The sequence below is a fragment of the Mesocricetus auratus genome, unplaced genomic scaffold (assembly GCF_017639785.1).
Source record: "Mesocricetus auratus isolate SY011 unplaced genomic scaffold, BCM_Maur_2.0 Super-Scaffold_100676, whole genome shotgun sequence".
Classification (NCBI taxonomy): Eukaryota; Metazoa; Chordata; class Mammalia; order Rodentia; family Cricetidae; genus Mesocricetus; species Mesocricetus auratus.
The window spans coordinates 69,290,667-69,312,960 of NW_024429266.1; the positions used below are offsets into that span (position 1 = coordinate 69,290,667).

General features: G+C 42.6%; 1 protein-coding gene across 5 annotated transcripts in view; it reads left to right on the forward strand.

Moving 5' to 3' along the window:
• The window catches only part of Epb41l5 (erythrocyte membrane protein band 4.1 like 5), a 113,427-nt gene extending 93,090 nt beyond the window's left edge, over window positions 1–20,337 (forward strand). For 4 of the 5 annotated variants that reach the window (XM_005070295.4, XM_013113543.3, XM_013113542.3 and 1 more), the window contains 5 exons: window positions 10,400–10,490; window positions 12,252–12,326; window positions 14,189–14,230; window positions 15,124–15,254; window positions 15,984–20,337. In XM_005070295.4, the coding sequence (XP_005070352.1) occupies window positions 10,400–10,490; window positions 12,252–12,326; window positions 14,189–14,230; window positions 15,124–15,254; window positions 15,984–16,047 (403 nt within the window). In that variant the 3' untranslated portion in view covers window positions 16,048–20,337. The remainder of the gene's footprint in view (window positions 1–10,399; window positions 10,491–12,251; window positions 12,327–14,188; window positions 14,231–15,123; window positions 15,255–15,983) is intronic. The other variant, XM_021227232.2, reaches the window with a different exon arrangement.
• Window positions 20,338–22,294: the final 1,957 nt, after the last annotated feature.

Here is a 22,294-nt window from a genome sequence, read left to right on the forward strand (position 1 = left end):
TTCTCACTGACACTCACATTTGGGGGGACCAGATCAGTCCCATTCTGGCCTCCCCACTGTCGGTCTGGGGTCCAAGAGCACTCCCCTGTTCAGATCAGCCGTCTCTGCTGGTTTTGCCAGCCCATTCCTTGCCAATTTGCTCATCACTCCTCTCTCTCTGTCACTGGGTTCCTTGGGTTCAGTTCAGTGCTTAGTTGTGTGTTTGCCTCTGCTTCCATCAGTCCCAGGATGAAGGCTCCCGGATAGTTATAGACATCAAGTTCATTATCAGGGATGGGCATTCGAGGTGGTCCTTCCACTATTGCTTAGCTTGCCAATTGATGTTATACCTTTAGATCACTCGAGGTCACTCTGGTGCCTGATCTGTCTTCGATCCTATGATTCCCTCTTCCCCCTATTTTACCCCCACCCCCTCAACTTCCTGTTCCCCCATGACCCACTCCCTTCCTCTTTACCCCCTCTACTCTTCCCAGGTCCCACTACCCCCCCTCGCCCTGTTCCCCATCCATTCAGAGGATCTTGTCTCCATCCTCTTCTCTTGGGTACTATGCATATATGCATATCTTTTAGGTTCTTTCCTGTTTCCCAGACTCTCTATCTGTGGAAGTGCAGACTGGCACTATCCTGATCCATATTTAAAATCCATATATGAGTGAGTACATACCATGTTTGTCTTTTTGCGACTGGGTTACCTCACTCAGGATGGTTTCTTCCAGTGCTATCCATTTCCCTGCGAATTTCAAGATTCCATTGTTTTTTTCTGCTGAGTAATACTCCATTGTGTAAATGTACCACATTTTCTCTATCCACTCTTCAGTTGAGGGGCATCTAGGTTGCTTCCAGGTTCTGGCTATTACAAACAATGCTGCTATGAACATAGTGGAGCAGATGCCCTTGTTGTATGAACCTGCCTCATTTGGATAAATGCCTAAGAGTGGAATTGCTGGGTCTAGTGGTAGATTAATTCCCATTTTCCTGAGGAATCTCCATACTGATTTCCAAAGAGGCTGTATGAGTCGGCATTCCCACCAGCAATGGAGGAGTGATCCTCTATCTCCACATCCTCTCCAGCATAAATTGTCTTCGGTGTTTTTGATTCTAGCCATTCTGACAGGAGTAAGATGGTATCTCAGAGTTGTTTTGATTTGCATTTCCCTGATGGCTAAGGATGTTGAGCACTTTCTTAAGTGTCTCTTGGCCATTTTAGCCTCCTCTACTGAGAATTCTCTATTTAGCTCTGTACCCCACCTTTCAAGTGGATCCTTTGGTGTTTTGGAGACTTGTTTCTTGAGTTCTTTGTAAATTTTGGAGATTAGCCCTCTGTCAGATGTAGGGTTAGTGAATATCTTTTCCCATTCTGTGGCCTGCCTTTTTGTCTTTTTGATTGTGTCCTTTGCCTTACAAAAGCTTTTTAGTTTCAGAAGGTCCCATTTGTTAATTGTTGATCTCAGTGCCTGTGCCACTGGTGTTATGTTTAGGAAGTGGTCTCCTGTACCAACTCGTTGAAGAGTATCTCCCACTTTCTCTTCTAAAAGTTTCAGTGTGGCTGGATGTATGTTGAGATCTTTGATCCATTTGGACTTAAGTTTTGTACAAGGCGATAAACATGGATCTATCTGCAGTCTTCTGCATACCATTACCCAGTTATGCCAGCACCATTTGTTGAAGATGCTTTCTTTTTTCCACTGTACAGTTTTAGCTTCTTTGTCAAAAATCAAGTGTTCATAGGTGTGTGGGTTAAAATTAGGGCTTTCGATTCGGTTCCATTGGTCTACCTGCCTATTTTTGTGCCAATACCAAGCTGTTTTCAGGACTATAGCTCTATAATAGAGCTTGAAATCAGGTATGGTGATGCCTCCTGAAGTTCCTTTATTGTATAGGGATGTTTTGGCTATCCTGGGCCTTTTGTTTTTCCATATAAAGTTGATTAATGATCTTTCCAGGTCCTTGAAGAATTGTGATGGAATTTTGATAGGGATTGCATTGAATCTATAGACTGCTTTTGGCAAGATTGCCATTTTTATTATGTTGATCCTACCAATCCAAGAGCATGGGAGATCTTTCCATTTTCTGGTATCTTCTTTGATTTCTTTCTTCAAAGACACAAAGTTTTTGATATACAGGTCTTTCACTTCCTTGGTTAACATTATCCCCAGATATTTGATGCTGTTTTTGGCTATTGTAAAAGGTGATGTTTCTCTGATTTCTTTCTCAGTCACTTCATCATCTGTATATAATAGGGCCACTGATTTTTTTGAGTTTACCTTGTATCCTGCCACTTTGCTGAAGCTGTTTATCAGCTCTAGGAGTAACCTTGCGGAGTTTTTTGGGTCACATATGTAAACTATCATATCATCTGCAAATAATGAAAGCTTGACTTCTTCTTTTCCTATTTGTATCCCCTTTATCTCCTTTTGTTGTCTTATTGCTGTAGCTAGAACTTCAAGTACAATATTGAAGAGATATGGAGAGAGTGGACAGCCTTGTCTTGTTCCTGATTTTAGAGGAATTGCTTTGAGTTTCTCTCCATTTAGTTTGATGTTAGCTGTTGGTTTACTGTATATTGCTTTTATTATGTTCAGGTACGTTCCTGTTATCCCTGATCTCTCTAGGACCTTTATCATGAAGGGGTGCTGGATTTTGTCAAAGGCTTTTTCAGCATCTAGTGAGATGATCATGTGGTTTTTCTTTCGCAGATTGTTAATATGGTGGATTACATTGATAGATTTTCTAATGTTGAACCATCCCTGCATTCCTGGAATGAAGCCTACTTGATCATGGTGGATGATTTTTCTGATGTGTTCTTGAATCCGGTTTGCAAGTATTTTATTGAGTATTTTTGCATCAATGTTCATGAGGGAAATTGGTCTATAGTTCTCTTTCTTAGTTGTGTCTTTGTGTGGCTTGGGTATCAAGGTAATTGTAGCCTCGTAGAAAGAGTTTGGCAGTGAGCCTCCTGCTTCTATAGTGTGGAATACTTTGACGAGTATTGGAATGAGCTCTTCTTTGAATTTCTGGTAGAATTCTGCACTGAAGCCATCTGGGCCTGGGCTTTTTTTGTTTGGGAGACTTTTGATGACTGCTTCTATTTCATTAGGGCTTATAGGTCTGTTTAGATTATTTATCTGTTCTTGATTTAGTTTTGGCAAGTGATATCTATCCAGGAAATTGTCCATTTCCTTTAAATTTTCAAATTTTGTGGAGTACAGATTTTCAAAGTATGCCCTGATGATTCTCTTGATTTCCTCAGAGTCCGTTGTTATGTCCCCTTTCTCATCCCTGATTTTGTTAATTAGCATGTTCTCTCTCTGGAAAATAATCTTGTTGACATGTTCTTATATTCAGTTTGCAAGTATTTTATTGAGAATCTTTTTAATCTATGTTTATAAGGAAGTTAATCTGTAATTTTCTTTCTTTCTTTTTTTGGGGGGTCTTTATGTGGTTTAAATATCAGGGTAATTGTAGCCTTGTAAATGAATTTGGAGATATTTCTTCAGTTTCTGTTTTGTGAAATTATTTGAGGAATATTGATACCAATTTTTCTTTGAAGGTCTAGTAGAAGCATTGACTCCATCTGGTCCTGGGCTTTTTATGTTTGTTTGTTTGTTTGTTTTTTGGTCAGGAGACTTAATTACTGTTCTATTTCACTGGAGTTTATGGGTTTGTTTAAGTTGTTTAACTGATCTTGATTTAATTTTAGTAGGTCATATATATTAAGACATTCATTCATTTCCTTTAGGTTTTCCAATTTGATGGAGTACAGATTTTTGAAGTGTATCCATATAGTTCCCTGGATTTTCCTTGCTGTCTGGTGTAATGTTGCCTTTCACTTCTAATTTTATTAATTTGGATCTTCTCTGTGTGTCTTTAGCTAATTCAGCTAAGGGTTTGTTAAGTTCCACTGATTTTTGTCAAAGAACCGGCTCTTTGGTTCATTATTCTTTGTATTCTTTTTGTCTGTTTGTTTCTAGTTCACTGATTTCAGTTCTGTTTTTATTTCTTTCCCACTATGTCTACTCTTTTGAGTGTTATTTGTTCTTTTTGTTTTAGAGCTTTCAGATATGCCACTAAGTTATTAATATGAGATCTCATCAATTTTTGTATGTAGTCACTTAATGCTATGAACTTGCCTTAGAATTGCCTTTTTGTGTCCCATCTGTTTGAGTATGTTATGGTTTCATTTCATTCCAAAAAGTTTTTAATTTTCTTCTTGATTTCTGTCTTGACCCATTTTTTATTCAGTTTTGAGTTTAGTTTCCATGAATTTGTACACTTTCTGTTATTTCTGTTGTTGATATTCCAGCTGTAATCTGTGGTTGTCAGATAGAATTCAGGGTTTTTCAGTTTTCTTGTATCTGTTGAGACTTGCTTTTTGTTCAAGTATGTGGTCAGTTTTGGAGAAAGTTCTGTGAGCTGCTTATAGGAAGGTATATTCTTTTGTGTTTGGATCAAATGTTCTATAGATATCTGCTAAGTCCATTTGAATTATGATGCTATTTAACTCCAGCATGTCTCTGTTTAGTTTTTGTCTGAATGAGCTGTCTATTGGTAAGAGTGGTGGGAGTTGAAGTCACTCACTGTCACTGTGTGGGGATCAATGTGTAGTGGTGTTTCTTTTATGAACTTGTGTGTCATTGTATTTGGTGTATCAATGTTGAGAGTTGCAATCCTTTGATAGGTATGTAGTACCATTTCCTATCTCTTCTGATTGGCTTTGCTATGAAGTCTATTTTGTCAGATATTAAAATGACTATACCTGTGTGCTGGTTAGGTCCATTTGCTTGGAATACCCTTGTTCATCCATTTACTATGAGGTGATGTCTGTGTGTTTCTTAGACCCTATTTTCTAATCCAGAATGTTAGTGTCATTTTCTTGGTAATTGAGATCTTGAATATTCAGAGTTATCAATGAGCGATGTTTATTGATGCCTGTTATTTTGTTCATGCTGTAGGTCCCCCTCCCTTCTTTTGATGTACTGCTCTGGGATTATTTATTCCTTGTGTTTTCTTGAGTGTGTACTTGTTCTTTTTCTTTGTAGCTTTTTATATCCTTTCTTTGTTCTATGCATTTAATATTCTGATGATTATTTAACATTGGAAATTTCTTTCCTGGTCTTGTCTATTTGAAGTTTTTTTTTTATGATTCTTTTACCTTCATAGGCACTTCCTTCTTTAGGTTGGGGACATTTTCTTCTATGATTTTGTTGAAAATATTTATTGTGCCATTGACCTGGGTTTCTTCTCCTTCCACTATTCCTATTAATTGTAGATTTGGTCTTTTCATGGTGTCCCAGATTTCCTGGATGTTTTGTGCCTGGGTTTTGTGTGTGTGTTTGTTTGTTTGCTTGCTTGTTTGTTTGTTTTTAACATTTTACTGAGTTATCCGTTTCTTCTACCTTGACTTCAGCACCGAGATTCTCTTTTCCATGTCTTGTACTTCATTAGTGAGGCTTACCGCTGAAGTTTTTATTTGACATCCTAAAGTTTTCATTTCCATTTTTTTCAGTTTGGTTTTTCTTTAGTAATTCTATTTCTACTTTCATGTCTTGAATTGTTTTCTTCTTTCATATACTGTTTCTTTGTGTTTTCGTGGACTTAATTAATGGATTTTTTAAGGTCCTTAAACACAGTCATCCTTGCTATTTTGAAGTCTTTGCCTTGTGCTTCAGCTATATTGAACTCTCAGGGTGTACTGTAGTAACATTACTAGGCTTGGGTGGTGACATTGTCTTGGCTATTTGTGCTTGTTTTGCATTGAGGTCTAGGTATCTGAATTATGATTGAGGTGTTTCTAAGTTTTGATATTGGGTCTTATCTTTGGGTAGATGATCCATTCTTTGATTACTGTTGCCATCTCATAATCTTAGGCAAGTGTAGTATCTGTGAGGTCCCTGGTAGAAAATTCTGCCAGTTAGTGATTGGCAGAGAGGAATAGAGATGAGCTAGGAAAAACAGACGAGAGGGATTGTGGGAGGTAGAGGAATCTGGTACGTATGGAGTGGAGGTATGATGAAGTGCTCCTTAAAGTAGGATGCAATAAGACAAAGAATATGGAGTTCTTTCTGCTCTGTTTGTTTTTTCAGTGTTTGGGTTCTGCTCCTGATTTTGCATAAACTCTGTTGATCACTGATTCTTCTGTAAATTCTACTAAATCTGCTGTTGAAATCCCTGTAGCAAATTTTAAATAAAAAAGTCCTACTTTCGCCAGGTGGTGGTGACGCACACCTTTAATCCCAGCACTCAGGAGGCAGAGGCGGGCGGATCTCAAAGTTCGGGACCAGCCTGGTCTACAAGAGCTAGTTCCAGGACAGCCTCCAAAACAATACAAAGAAACCCTTTCTGGAAGAAAAAAAAGTCCCACTTTCTAGCTCTAAATCTTCCATTTGGTCCATTTTATGCCTGTTGTCACAGTGTCCTGATCTACTGTAGTTCTTGCTTTCAGGGAGTATTTGCCCCAGTTGAGCCCTTTGCCCAGTAAGTGCCGTTGTCTGTGCTGTCTCAGGGAGATTCTGCTATAGTCTTCCTTGTGAATGAGCTGCACTCTGTCACATTGAATTTGAACAGTGAACATTTTGATCCTGATGATGTAATTCTCAGCAGGAGAGTCTTCGCTCCCTTGGGCTTTCTTGGTTGTACTTGCTGTGTGATTGTATAATAACTGTGGCTGTGTAAAGTAACATTTGGAGACGTCTCTGTAAGCTGCAGCCTCTGATGCTGCTGCCCTAATTTAGAACTCAGCTAGTGATTTGACAGAGGTGTCCTGTGGCTGGAGCCAAGACATAAGAGAAAAAGAAAATGAAGAAATAGAGGGAAATGGGGCTGGAGAGCTGGCTCATCAGTTAAGAGCGCTCTATACTTTTCAGAGGACCTAGGTTCATTCCCGGCACCCACAGCCAGCTCATAACCATTTATAACTGTAGCAGTTTCCTTCTTCCTCCCCCCTCTCTGGTTGCTGTTTTGTTTTGCTTTTTCAAGAAAGGGTTTCTCTGTGTAGCCCTGGTTGTCCTGGAATTCACTCTGTAGACAGACTGGTCTTGAACTCAGAAATCCACATCCACCTGCCTTTGCCTCCTTAGTGCTGGGATTAAAGGTGTGGGCCATTATTGCACAGCATAACTATACTTTAAAGAGACCCAACACACTCTTCTGGCCTGTGTGGGCATCAGGCACATACATGATGTTTGTACATACATGCAGGCAAAATACTAATACACATAAAATAAAACTAAATAAATCTTTAGGGCCAGGGAGATGGCTCAATGGATAGATGCACTTGTGGCCAAGCGTGACAACCTGAATTTAATCCCTGGACCCAGGTTGTAGGAGGAGAGAACACACTCCCACAGATTGCCCTCTAGTCTCCACACATGCACCTGTGCCTTGGCACAATATTGCCTACACAGACACAATACTTTTTAAAAATGTAAACTAGTATTAATGAAACTTTTTTTTTTTGGTTTTTCGAGACAGGGTTTCTCTGTGGCTTTTGGAGGCTGTCCTGGAACTCGCTCTGTAGACCAGGCTGGCCTCGAACTCACAGAGATCCGCCTGCCTCTGCCTCCCGAGTGCTGGGATTAAAGGCGTGCACCACCAACGCCCGGCCTAATGAAACTTTTTAATAGAGAAAATGCTCTCAAAAAGTCTTTATAGTTAGCTATGTGTTCAGATGGTTTGCTGTACTTAGTAGATTGCCTTGCTCAGTGGTGGTGTGCTACCTTGCATGCACAGAAGGAGACCCAAAGTCCTGCCCTGCATCATTTTCTTTTTTTCTTTTTCCTTAGTTTTTCAAGACAGGGTTTCCCTGTGTAGCCCTGGCTGTCCTGGAACTCACTTTATAGACCAGGCTGGCCTCAAACTCACAGAGATCCACCTGCCTCTGCTTCCCAAGTGCTGGGTTTAAAGGCGTGCACCACCACCTTGTGTATCATTTTTAAATCCCTCCATTTCGTGTGGACACTCAAAGGTCTTTTTTCCCCCAGAATTTCTTGCTTTGTGACTTTGTCACTCCTCACTTGTATTTCCATAGTATTGGCTTCTTGATGGTTGGTAGTGTTTTTGTTTTCTGGTGTGTTTTGTTAGAGATTTTTGTTTGTTTGTTTGCCCTGAACAGCAGGTGGCTTACAGTATTTCCTAGGAATATCTTTGTAGGTTCATCTCAGTGTTCTATAAGTTCTAAACTAGACAAAGTACACATGTTTCTTGCATCATTTTCTAGGAAATTCATAGGCAGATTAAAACAAAACAAGTACAAGCCTGTAACCCCAGCCTGCAAGAAGCTGTGTGGTGCAGGGCCAGAGGAGAGCTTCAGTGCCCTGTGCTGTCACCGTCTGCTTCCCGTGAGGGCCTGACGCTGAGTCAGGTGCAGTGCTAGCAGTCACCAAGCCCAAGTGACCCTCCTGTTTCTGCCACCTACAGTGTTGGGGTTACATGTTATTTGTAGGGCTACACCCAAGGTTTTGAACTCAGGTGTGTGTTTAATAAGCACTCTTAACCACTGAGCCATTTTCCCAATCCTTTTTCAGGTTCTTGTTATATTTTTATTACCTTTATCATGTACATAAATTTTTAACAACCGTATATTGGTTTTTAAACCTTGCATCAGTAAGATAAAATATGTGTGTCCTTCAGTTTTATGTTTTTCTGTTTGTGAATTTGGAAAACTTACCTTTTTTGGGGAGTGGTTTTTGAGACCGGGTTTCTCTGTGGCTTTGGAGGCTGTCCTGGAACTAGCTCTTGTAGACCAGACTGGTCTCAAATTCACAGAGATCTGCCTGCCTCTGCCTCCCTAGTGCTGGGATTAAAGGTATGCTCCACCATCGCCCGGTGGGAAACTTACCTTTTGTTTCTTCATTTTACCTGCCATTTCATAGGTCTACCAGGGTTGTTCATTCTTACTTTCAGTGACCTTCCCTACTCAGTAGTATGTAAGGACTGCTTATGTGGAATGCTGGGTTGACACATGTACTGGTAGCGGGGAGGCCTTTCATCTGCTTCCCATGCGGGCAGCACAGCAAGCTCCACAGGAGTCCGCTCTCCTGGAGAGTTCGGAGAAGTCCTTTTAAAATATAGTCCATACTTTAAAATTCAGTGCTTGGTTGGTTCTTTTTCTGAGTCATTTCCTTGTTCAGAAGCACAAATTGATTTTCTGTCTTGTAACTCTTAGGTTTTGCTATTTGCTGTTGGCTTTCTGTATTTGCATTATTCCTAGACTTAGTGTAGGCCCACTTTTATTGTTAATATTCAGGGTGGGTTCTAGAAAATCATAAGGCTTTTGATTTTGAATATTCAGTATTTGTTTGTTGGGACATTTTAATCACTTTTGTGTCTCATAACTTTTCTTTCTTACATTTCTTTGTTTTTACCCTAGTCCTGCGACTACAACAGGAATCCCTTCGATTCATTGTCATGCGTTGAGTTTTGCAATCCTTTATTGTTTTTCTCCATTTTGTGGGATACATGGGGGCAGATGCTAATGTTTCCACACTTGTCAGTGATAGTGAGAATAATGACTTGATAATCAGCTGTGGACTTCTCTTTTCTTCCTGGCACCAAAGCCATGACAGAACATTGTTGTTACTGTCATCAGGAGATAAGAACCCCTGTCATATGCCAGGCCTGCAGGTCACAGGTTCTCCAGCATCCTCTTATCTGTTGCAGTATCTGGAGCATCCTGGGTGTTGCCTCTGCCTTCTGCAGCAGCTCTCCAACCTGTGCTGTCACCATGGCTCTGCCTGGTCCCTCATTCTTCTCTTTTGTCTTGGCTGTGTATCAGATCTGTGATCCACTGAGCTTTCTCATTCATCTAGTTTATCATTGACTGGGGGGGGGGCACCCAAACCAGCAGGGCCAGGCATGGTGGCTCCACACCTTTAGTCCCAGCACTTGAGAGGCAGAAACTGATGGATCTCTGTTAGTTCATGACCAGCTGGTCTACATAGTGAGTTCTGGATAGCCAGAGCAGATAGTGAGACCCTCTCTCAAAAAAGATAACAAATTAAAAAAGAAAGAAAGAAAAGTCAGTCTGTAGATCCTCCTCATTTCTTATTTTTTACATAATTTCTCTGGATTTTAGGCTATAATCATTCTTTTCTAAAGTGTATCATTCTGAATTTTCTGAAGGTTTTAAACTACACTGGCAACCCTTAGTAGTTTGAGGTACTGTTAATTGGTTAATTTTTTTTTCTAAAGACAAATCTTCTCTCATTTTAGTGTGTTTTGGGAAGTAAGCAAGCTAGTGTGCTGTTTGGATCTGTATCTGACTTGGATACCCAAGCTGAATGTTCTTCTCCAACTGCCCCATCTTACTCCTCTCCATGGCTTCCATATTCTTCCCAAAGAGTTCTGCAGCAGTGTCACCTCTGTACAAGTCCTCCGTGATCTGTTTTATTTTTCCTTCCAGTACTGTATTAAATGAAAACAGTGTGCCCCTCTGCAAAGATTCCCTCACTCTGGTGCATGCCACAGCTGCAGACAGTGGATCTGTACTAAAGGTAAGAGATGACTTTCCGCTTTTTCAGGACACTGTTGAGTTTAACTTCTGATGTGACTAGGGACATCTGGTGACTTCTCGGTGGCACTGGGATTGAGGTGGGAGGAGCAGCTGAGCCTCCTTGCCTACTTCCCAAGAGCCGCTAGACTCCCCAGTGTCCATGCTGCTCGAGTGGCTTCAGTTTGGGGCAGTCTTGGCTGTGCTTTCATTTGTCCTCTAAGACACACTATTCTAAACAAACAGACATTTATAAAGAACTTATTAGATGAAAGAGTTAAGGCTGTGTCTGTCCAGCACATCTAAGACACACTATTATAAGCAAACAGACATTTATAAAGTAATTATGAGATGAAAGAGTTAAGGCTGTGTCTGTCCAGCACATCTAGGATTTTGCCGTAATGTATAGTCTGATTTTCCTAGGAAAACACAAGCTGTATGGGTGGGTTGATTTCTGTTTTGTTTTATTGAGTCACAGCCTTGCTATGTAGCCCAGGCTGGCCTTGACACTCAGTCCTCTGCTTCACTTTCCCCAGGCTAGGATTGCAGTAGTACACCAGCATTCCTGGATAATCTGTTGGTTCGTTGCTGTATTCTTGCTGTCTCAAACAGTAGATGGCAAGTAAATGTGGTCCACAACAGGCACTTCTCACTAATTGTATTACAGCATGACCAGCTCATCCCAGTATCCGCCTTATGTGTCCACTTGCTGTACCCTAACCAGTGCAGAAATCACAGAAACCCAGGCTCTTTCTAACTTAACCCAAGTGATTACGCCATTTTTATTGTACAATGTACATTTGTTGTAGAAATTTACGTACTTCACAAAAGGGAAAACTATAAGTTACCCTTAATACTACTATGCTTATTTATGTATATTATATTTCAGTTAGGGCTTACCTTACTTTGGGTTTATATTGCTATAATAAAACACTATGACCAAAAGCAACTTAGGAAGGATTTAACTTATACTTCCACATCATAATCCATCACTGAGGGAAGTCAGAGCAGGATCTGATGCAGAGGCCATGGATGAATGCTGCTCACTGGCTCATACCCCATGGCTTGCTCAGCCTGCTTTCTTATAGAACCCAGGACCACCAGCCAGGGGTGGCATCACCCACAGTGAGCTGGCTCCTCCAGTTTGACCATATCTGTTAAGTTTTTTTTTAGTATTAAATCAAACCCAAAAACATATATTCAAACTTCTTCATCAACTTGAGAAATAATTGTTTTTTTATGAAAAGATGGTGCAATTATAGTCCTTAGCTTCCAAAACCATATCAAAAGCATATGCTTTCTTTGAGTCCTCTCTTGTCAACCCTCCCTGCCATTTGAACACTTAACTGATTCTTTTCTTATGTGACTACATTCTACTGCTGAATGGACATTAGCTTTCTCCCCTTCTGTATTCAACAGCCTGCATCTCACCACCACCACCTGGGTGTTGTTTCCCTTTCAACTGGGACACCGTGAGTGTCCTATCCAAACCTGCCACAAGCCAGTCTTTGACTTACTCTAGCAGGTCTTGTCTATTTAAATGGAATAGCTACATGAAATACAGGGCACTACTTTTCCTGGTTCTACTTATAGTATAGTCTCCTCTTTGAAGTGGAATCATTGATAGCTCATTTCCAAATATTCATTTCTGCTTAAAGGGTTAGCACTAGCTAGGCCCAGGTCGCTAGTAGGAATTCAGAGATTGTGGGAAAGTTCAGTGCAGTGCCGAATTATTCATGGATTCTTGGTGCCTCTTCTTCTACAGGATGCTACAGATGAATTGGATGCCTTGCTTCTTTCTCTAACTGAGAATTTGATGGACCACACAGTTACACCCCAGGTAAATGTGCCTCAAAACAGCAAGGTAGAGACTTGTTTTGAAAATGTTCCTGGTAGGTTCCAATTTTTTTCTTATTTAATAACTAACTTTTCATTTAATAAGAGTTTTGGGGGCTGGCAAAATGGCTCACTGGATAAAGCACTTGCTACACAATCGTAAGAACCTCAGTTTGGGTTCCCAAAATTCAGATAAATCTGGACACAGTAGTGCACATAGAGGAGACAGAATAGAATTTCCAGAAACTCTCAGACCTAGTAGCAGATGTGTACAGTGGAGCATAAGAAACTCTGCCTCAAACAGATAGACTAAATCTAAGACCTCCACACGTACAGTGCCGTGTGCACACCTGTGGAGCATAAGAAACTCTGCCTCAAACAGACTAAATCTAAGACCTCCACATGTACAGTGCCGTGTGCACACCTGTGCGTGAACACAAAGTGCTTATATTTGCTTCTTTAGCATTGCCTTTCTGTGCTCAAATTCTGCTGTTTTGAATTGCATTTTGCTTTATGGAAGTCACATGTCACTATGAGCCCATTCATAATTCAACACCGTATTAAATAGCATGAGCAAAAACCTGGGGCCTGTACCAGCATGAAGAGTTAAGACAAGGAGCCCTGTGGTTAAGAGCTCTTGCTACTCCTGCAGAGGACCAAGGTTCTGTTTTTGGCACCCATGTAGTGGCTCACAACACCAGTTAATTCAAGTTCCAGAGATACATTGCCCTCCTCTGGTCTTAGCATTTGTTGAACACTTTTGATGTCCTTACATACATGTAGGCAAAACATTCAGACACATAAAATAATTTTTTTTTAAAATTCAGAGTTAAGATAATAATCTGGGCTTGGTGGTTTATGTATGTAATCTCAGCTTTCAGGAAGATTGTTGCAAATCCAAGGCCAGTCTGATCCACAGAGCAAGTTCCAGGCCAGCCAGGCGTATAGCAAAAGCCTGTCTAAAACTATAAGAACATGGTTTTTTGTTGTTGTTGTTGTTTTTTACAAAAAAAAAAAGTGGGAGCATAATTAATGAATAGTATTGAAAATCTCAGTCCTTGTTTAACCTGGAAGGCAGCGGTACTCAATACCATTGCCATAAAGCTGGACTTCCAATCTAGTTAGAAACACAAAACTACTTCAGTGACTGTTAACTGTAGAACAAGAGCTGCTGTGGGAATCAAATGCCTTTCTAAGGATTCAGGGGGTGCAGATGGCATTTTCTACGGTATAGGTTGGTTATGTAAATCATTAATGAACAAACTTGAGTATATGTCAAATTAGGTGTATCTTGGGAAGACTCCAAAATTCCCATTTACAAAAATGTTCTCAGGTGATATAGACTACCAAATAAGAAGACATTACTAAAGAAGAAGAAATAATCCCAAATCTGATCTTGAACCAGACTTGAAATAATCTTGAAATAAATAAGAGATAGCCTCTAAAATTAATGCCTGGAAAAGGAGAACCAACAACAGCAGGAAAAGACTACCAAGAGGTTCCTTTTGCAAGAAGAAACCTGAATTGTATCGAAATACTGGGGTTCATATCCAATTTAACTTATGTAATTGAAGCTCTGAGACACACTCATTAGACAACCCTGTCTTTAAAGGGGGGTAATAAATTAACTAACAGTAGCAGCAGCATTCCTGAGTTATAATTTTTCCTGTTATGGAGATCCTTGGAGTCCTGACAGTCTCTTGAGTAGTGTGTGTGCTATAAAAGCCTGGGCTGAAAGCTCTGTTAGCTCAGGAGACTCCATGGGAACTGTATTCCCTGCAGTGCATTTCACAATAGAAAATATTATGGGTGTAATTATGGAAATCAGTCAGCCTTCTCTGAAACTGACTTTGAAATTTGTTTTAGGTGTCTTCATCATCCATGATCACACCCCGGTGGATTATCCCAGTAAGTTCATACTATTTATGATTCTTTTGGTTACAGTTTCAGAAGCTTGAAGGCTCAGGTTCTTGTTTTTCCTACAAATATCTGGGGCATTGTCATAGCTCTGTTCATTTAATGTCTTCAGATTTGTGGCTCAACTTTCTGTAAATGATGAATGATTCAGACAGAATAAAAATAAATTTGAGGTGAAAAGGGCTGGAGAGATTTCTCAGGAGTTAAGAGTACTTACTTTTGTCAGGTGGTGGCGATGGTGGCGCGCCTTTAATCCCAGCACTCAGGAGGCAGAAACAGGCCAATCTCTGAGTTTGAGGCCAACTTGATCTACAGAGGGTGTTCCAGGACAGGCTCCATAGCTACACAGAGAAACCCTGCCATGGAAAAAAAAAGTATTTACTCTTTTTTTGCAGAAGGCCTAGGTTTGGTTCCTAGCATCCACAATGCAGCTCACAACCATCTGTAACTCCAGTTCCAGGGGATCTGACTCCCTCTTTCAGACACCACAGACACCAGGCCAGGTGCACGTGTGGTACACAGACATACATGTAAGCAAAATACCCATACACATAAAATTAAAATAAATAAGCGGCTTGGGCACTGGGAAGATGACTCAGCGGGTAAGAGCACTGACTGCTCTTCAGAGGACTGAGGTTTGATTTCCAGCACCCACATGGTGCCTCACACATGTCTGTAACTCCAGTTCTAGGGGAGTTGATGCCTCTGGGCACCAGCCACACATTTGTGCACAGACATACATGCAGGCAAAACACTATACACAAAAAAAATAAGCAGTTGGGAATATGAAATCCTCTTTCCTGCCCCATCAGTGGTGCTGCTGTGAGGCTGCTGGTGGGTGGTGCTGTTGCCTCTATGTAAAGACATGTTGTACCTCTCCACAGCAGAGTGCTGCCATCTCCACCAGGCTCGCAGGATGTGGAACATCTGTGGCAGGGACAGAAGGGTGTGCTGCTAAAGATGGATTCTCACTCATTGCCCCTCCAGCACCGTTCTTGGTAGATGCTGTGACCAGGTGAGGAAATGCTTCTCAGTTGCAGCTTTCAGGTTGTCTGATAGGAGAGAAATGATAAGAAACATTGATTATATTTAAAATAACAATGTTAGATTTTATAAGGTCTTGATTGAATTCCATTGAAAGGATATAGGTCTTTGAATATTGCTTGCTGTTGAAAATTTTCCACATAATTATTAGGATTTCTTTGTTTAGTCTTTGCTGGATTAAAAAAAATTATAGTAGGCTGTAGATTTCTGCTTTAAAAACCAAGTTGTTATTTATCCTTTCTTGCTTTACTCTTATGATTTTGGCCTGCTCTCATAGTGGTGAATGGTGGCACTCATTACTACACAGGACCAGGAGCAGTATGAAATAGGGTATGACATTCCCAAGGTGAGGCCACTCTGGTAGCTTTTACTAGATAGTGTGTGAACATGGGCCTTTGGGGTTATCCCAAAGTCTCCTCTCCATAGCGGATAAGCAAAGTCAGGTTAGATGGAAGCAGAACATGCTGCTTTTGTGCTGGTACAGCACTACTCTCACACAACAAGCTTGACTGGTGAAGAAGGGGTTAGATGTATGCTAGACTGTAGTCAAGAGCATCAACGATGCAGAAAACATCCTGCAGAATGTCTCGTTGCTCGTGAGGCGGCACTGCATCACCATTTAGGTCTGTCATCTCTTTTCTCGTGTCTCCATGTGGGCCACTGAGCCAGGAGTCTTCACTGATTAAGTCTGTCTTCACAGCTCTGCTCCTCTGGCTGAAGACCCAGCCTTGAAGCAGAAGTGCTTGCTGACTACTGAGCTCTGAGGGCTGCTGCTCCCCACTGTATCTGGAATGCCCCACACTATCCCGTCAGCCCTGGATCCAGCTGAGTCCTTTACTTGGGGAAAACTTTCTACCTGGATTTGACTTCAGCTCCATGAAGAAAGTAGCTACATTTTCCGTCCAACTGCAAATCTACCCCCACGTAACTGAAGATAGCTGTACATCGACAGTTCCTCAATTAGTGAATTCACTAGCTTCCTTCAAGCTCTTGTCTCCACCTAGAGGCTGCAACTGTTTATAACAATTTACGGCAAGACTGCTGTCAAGAGCCTTTTCGTTGCCATTTCCCTGTAATGTCAGGGCGAGCACACCTGACCTGAGTGCCTGCTAGAAAAATGAATGGCATTTTCCTGCGCATTGCCCCGGAAGTCAGAATTCAGGAAACAGGTGAAAGCACTGTGTGGTAGATCTCAGGCCAGAGCTCAGTGACTAGGGCTCTCAGGGAAGCTGAGAGCACACAGGTTGTGTGTCACCCACACTTTGAATCCTGAGCAGCAATGACCTTACTGCTCTGAATTTGCTTCAGAGGTAAATGTTAGGAGCTACAGAGAGATCATCTCCAGTCATGTGTGAGCTCCCCAGACCCCCTTTCCTGGAGGAAGCATCGCATCGTTCACCTGTCTATAACTTTGCAGTGGGGGGGAGGGAGCAGATGTCTAGTCAGAGACCTGAGTCGTCAACCTGAGGCCTGTGCTCTCCTTCCTGAGCCACGGGGGAATGCAGCCCTAATAGGCTTGCCAGTCGTGACAGTCAGCGCAGCAGTGCTCCAGACTGGGACCTGTGTATGACAGCCTCCAGTTCTCCGTATACACTGAGTGAGCTGGTGGTTTTCAAGCTGAAAAGGAAAGAAAAACACCTGGCAGAAATGAGGAATGGTGGTGAGAGAGATTGGGTTCTTGAATGAATTGCCTAGGAAGCTATGCACAGTATAGTGAATGATGTCCGTTTACACTAGGTTTTTAAAGTTCCCTAGATTTCCCCATTCTTTGTACCAAAAGAAGTTCTGTTGTTAAAGTAATACATGCTCATCGTAGAAAAGTGTGTGGATATGTGCCTATAATCCCAGCACAGAGAAATGACACTAAAGTAACATTTATTGTTTGGGCAGAAAGATCAGGACCTCAGTTGCCATGGGGATGGGAATGACATGTAAACATTGGTAAAGCCATTGGTGTTGCCTTGATGTTAAGCTGTATCTCCCAGAGTTTGTTCATGTTTCTGCCCATCATGTGATGTGTGTATGGTTGAGCGCTCATTCTTCTTGGCTAAAGGACATCCAGCTCTGTGTCGTTCAAATGCTGTGGTTTGGACTACCCTGGCTTCAAATGCTACTGTCTGACTGGGAAGCTTGGAGGTTCAGTCTTACAGTTTAGGGAAGCTGGACAGTTTAGGAACCACTTTTGTTACAGGAGACAGAATTACCCTTCTTGCTGGCTGGCTCCCTCAGCCAATAGGCAGCTCATGCATTTCATTAGCAGTGTTTTTGCCAGTCCTCAGTGGTAAGACATTTCTCACAGAACCCAGGGCTTGACTCAGGACTTACTGGACTGGGTATCAGATTTCCAATGTCTTTAAGTCCTGGACGGCCTACACAATTAGCTGTGCTGGTAACCACACAACAGTTAAGGCATGGTGGCTTAGAAGTCCTAAATGTCCCACCCTGTTTAGGATCAAGTACTGTTGCTTCAAGATTAAGTAGCTAAAAGTACTGCATAACTTTTGTGTCTCCAGGAACCTAAATTCTTACAGTGAGAATATTGGTAGGGACTCTGTTAGGATTCGTTTGAATCTCCGGTTAAAAGAAATCCGATGTCCTCATGTCAAGTAGTAAGTTTAGAACTTACACTTGAGTGATGAATTTGCCCTACAGGTTAGACGCACATGTGAGATACATTTCCTGTGCTGTCCCGGCACATGTATTCTGCTCCCCAGAAAATGGTAGCCAGCTAGTGAGACAGGCCTGAGGGCACCTTAGAAGTGGTAGGGTGGAGCAGTATGTGATGACACAGTCAGAGTGGTGCTGACAGAGTGAGGCTGGAGGTGGTGGCAGCTGTCGATGTGAGGCTGAGTTAGGAAGGCGGCAGCTGCCGCCACTGTGCATTTGGGTCACATTGGAGATAGTGCCCAGAAGCTGCCTGCTGCGTGCCCAGGGGAGCTTTAGACAAAGTTCATGTTGTCTCCCCTGGCTGGGGTAGGGACTTGGCTTAGCAGTTCCCAGTAAGATGTGAAGGTTAGCAGTCCTAGACTCCAGCTCAGCACTGGGAAAGGAGTCTGCACATGTAAATGATGTGGAGATGACAGGCTTGTGGGTAGCAAGTCCTCTCGACACAGGTGGGACTCCGGTTGTCTTTCCTGATCCTCAGACTGCTCAACAGAGCTATGAGCAGGCTTCTTAGCCTCCTACATTGCTTTGAGAAAACTTCTTGTGAAAATCATTCCTTACAAGTCCTGCTGACTGTCAGTAGGCACTTGTTTTGCACAGACTCCGGTGCCCTGGGCGTGTCTGGGGAAAGAGATCTCTGAGCTGTTTTAGGATCAACTGCTCGTTCTTCTTCCCAATTCTGGCCAAAACTTGGATCTCTGTCCTCTAACTGAGCCCCAGGAAGTCCTGCTGTCGCTGCTAGATTGTTTACTAGTCGTTCAACTGGTGAAAAACTTGGGGTTTTTTGTTTGTTTTGTGATTTCATTGTTTTCAGAGATAAGATTTATCTGTGTAACAGCTCTGGTTGGCCTAGAACTCCCTCTGTAGACCAGGCTGACCTCAAACTCAGAGATCCACCTGTCTCTGCCTCCCAAGTGCCGGGGGCATCCACCACCACCACCCAGCAACCTGCTTATTTTCTAAGTAAGGGTCTTAAGAAACAAATTCTTGTCTTCTTATTTAGCAAGTACTATATACTCACTTGTTTTACTTTGCTGTTTTGAGACAGGGTCTCACTATGTAACCCAGGATGGTCTTGAACTCATAGCAGTTCTCCCGTCTCAGCTTTCCAAGCGCAGGGATTTAAGTTGTGAATCACCAAGCCTAACATATACTTGTGCTGACAAGTTTTGTTTGGTTGGTTTTGGGTGTGAGTTGCTAGGGATCAGAACATGGACCTTGGGCTGAAAATGGTGGTGCACACCTATAATCCCAGCACTTGGTAGGCAGAGACAGATGCATCTCTGTGAGTTGAAGGCCAGCCAGGGCTACATAGTGAGACCCTATCTCACTCTGCCACCCAGCTGTCTCCAGATCCAGTAGGTTTGTTCTATAGAGAGCTAGAGATAGCAAACAGTTCACCATTCAATGCTGCATGGTATCATTAGGGGGCGGTACCCAGGAGCATAGCTGTGTTCACTAACACTTATTTACAATAAAGCTCTAAGCTAGTGGTTCTCAACCTGTGGGTCACCACCCCCTTTGGGGCCACATACCAGATATTAACATTATCATTTATAACAGTAGCAACCCTACAGTTAGGAAGTAGCAACAAAATAATTTTATGGTTGGGGGTCACCACAACCTGAGAAACTGTATTAAAGGGGTCATGTGGAATTAGGAAGATTGAGAACCACTGCAGGTGCTGGTCCCAGCTCTGAGAGCAGTGGAGTGCTGCCTGGAGTTCAGCACTCCAGAGCATTGTGTCCTTGTCCATGAAACTGCAAGGCGAGATTGTTGGCCACAGCTGTGAGAGTCTTGGTGCCATCCTATGATTTAATCCGTCTCTTGACCATGGAGTTGATTGGACTCTTGGACACATCTGTGTAATAAAGAATGCGTGTTTGTAGATCATTTATGCTTTTTTCTGGAAAAAAAACTAAACCTGGGTTTATGGATGACCAGAATGAACTGGAAACATTCCTGTGTTGCCAGGATGGGGGAACTTGTCCTGAGCTGAGTTCTGCTGTGTTCACAAATTGCTGCTGGGGGGCTGCAGCTCTTCCTCTCTTATTGCATTGCTGGGGTGGTATCCACTAATTCTCAGGATTTCTTATCAGAGGAGTGTTTGTGTTCGTGTGCGTGTATGTGCGTGTGTTTTCATGGAATCCTTTTTTCTTCATTTTCACATCTGGATACAATAGATGTTATGAGGACTCACCAACTATTTTGTGTTTACTTTTTCTACATGTTAAACTCTGCAGTAGTTTTGAGACTGTAATTTATTTTTGTATCAAGTGCACTGTATTCATATATGTTTGTATTAGAAGCACTACACTGAACTGTGAGTTGTCTGTACACTGAACAAGAATTCTAGACATGACCCATTCAAATAAAACTTCTAGAATGTCCATGCTTTATAAGCTCTTTCTTGAACATGCATGTCCCTGGCTGAAATGTTAAGTCAGAGCCACCATCAATAATAATCAGACGGAGTGAATTGACTCACTGATACTGTGTTCAGGATTTGTGTCAATGGGGGTGTGGGAGATGGGGAGTGGAGATGTTTCTAAAGGCTAAGGCTCACTCTCATTGGTGTCTGGGAAGATGACTCAGTGGGTAAAGCACTTGTCTCATATGCATGAGGACCTGAGTTCAGATCCCCAGAGTCCACATAAAACCAACTGTTGTGACACATGTCTATGATCCCAGTGCTGCTGCAGTGATATGGAATCAAAGACAGAAGAATCCCCTGATACTCAAGGACCCCTCATCTGGCATGCCCATAGATAGATGAGAGACCCTGCCTCCAAGTGGATGGCCAGGAGCTGTATGTGAGGTTGTCCTCCACATGCATCTCCTGTACTCACACACGTGAATATATACACAAAACACACAGTTTGTTTTAATGTATTAGTGGGTGAGCATGATGGTGCATGCCTGTAACCCCAGCACTTGAGGGGCTGGGCAGTCAGTGTTCAAGGCTGTATAGCAACGCGGTCTCAAAATAAAAATAACCCTTGTTGATAATCCCTTGCTATCCTGGGAGGCCTCAGTATCAGTCCAAGAATTCAGGATAACATCTTGGAACTTGTACCTGTACTGTTCACTATCCACAAGGCCTCGAGTGAATCATCTGTGACCAGAGTCTCAAGACTGTCCTCTGAAAGGACACATGCAGTGTGACACACGTCTCTTGCTGACAGTAGGCCTCATCCTCTTGATCCCTGGCCCCTTCTGAGGTGCAGTTTTCTGTGAACAGCATGGCTGCCCAGGTCATTTAGCAGGTTTCTGCTGGACTAAAATACCACACCACATGAGATAGCAAGGCTTCTGGGAAAGTGGGACCATCATCACTCCCTCACTCCTGTGCCTGGAGAAAGGGCTGAGTTTTCTAGGCCCTTCAGCTATGCCTGGAAGGAAGAACATGGGCTCCCTCACCTGTGCTGGAAACTAAAAAATGCAAGAAGTAACAAAAGCCATTCTGACTTAAGCAGGACAACCCATGGGAAAACTGGCTTGTTTTCCATATCCACAGGAAGCTAGGTCATGGACAGAACAAAGAGGGTGATGGTGTGGACAGGTCTCTACCCAGCTGCTATGAGGAGTCAGAGGGCGCCCCCCCCACCCCCGCTCAGCTGTGCTTCCCTGAAAGGAAAGGGACTGGATACTCAGCTATAAAACACCCAAATAAACCCAGATGGGGCTTGTGGCCTACACTGAGCAGAGCCTGCAGGAGTTTCAGGAGCTACGGAGCAGATCTTGAGTCAGTTTCGGTAGGGGTCCTGATGGGTCCTGACTGCAATAGGCCACTCAGGGTAGTCTACTCAGTAAGCATTCATCCCCCTAAGCTGAGGTCCCACAACACCATTCTGAGATTGAGCAGAGATGGGGAGTGAGTCTCTCACCCAGGGAGGACTTATGTCCTGGGTCAGATTGACAGCTGCCTGGCTTATGCTCCCAGGCTAGCAAGTTGTTAAGGAGAAACAGATTGAGAGGACCAACTGTCCTGGCTCCTCAAGCCTGGGAACTGAGTTCAGCTGAGTGCTTACCACAAAGCCCAGAATTCCATCCCCAGTGCCTCATAAACCCATGGTAGTCAGCGCATTCAATCTCAACACATGGAAGATAGGGCCAGAAGGATAAGGAGTTCAGGTCATTCTTTACTGCATAAGGTCAGCCTGGGCTACATGAGAGTACCCCCCCAAAAAAAAACAAAAAGGTGACTTGGCCTGGACCCTCAGTATACACATAGGAAACAGTTCCAGGGGGACAGGCACTTGTCCCAAGCTTACGGCCACATCATGTACTTCAGGGCATTGGCTCACTGCTCTCTGGTTCATGTCTACTTGTTGCTTTGAAGCAGCA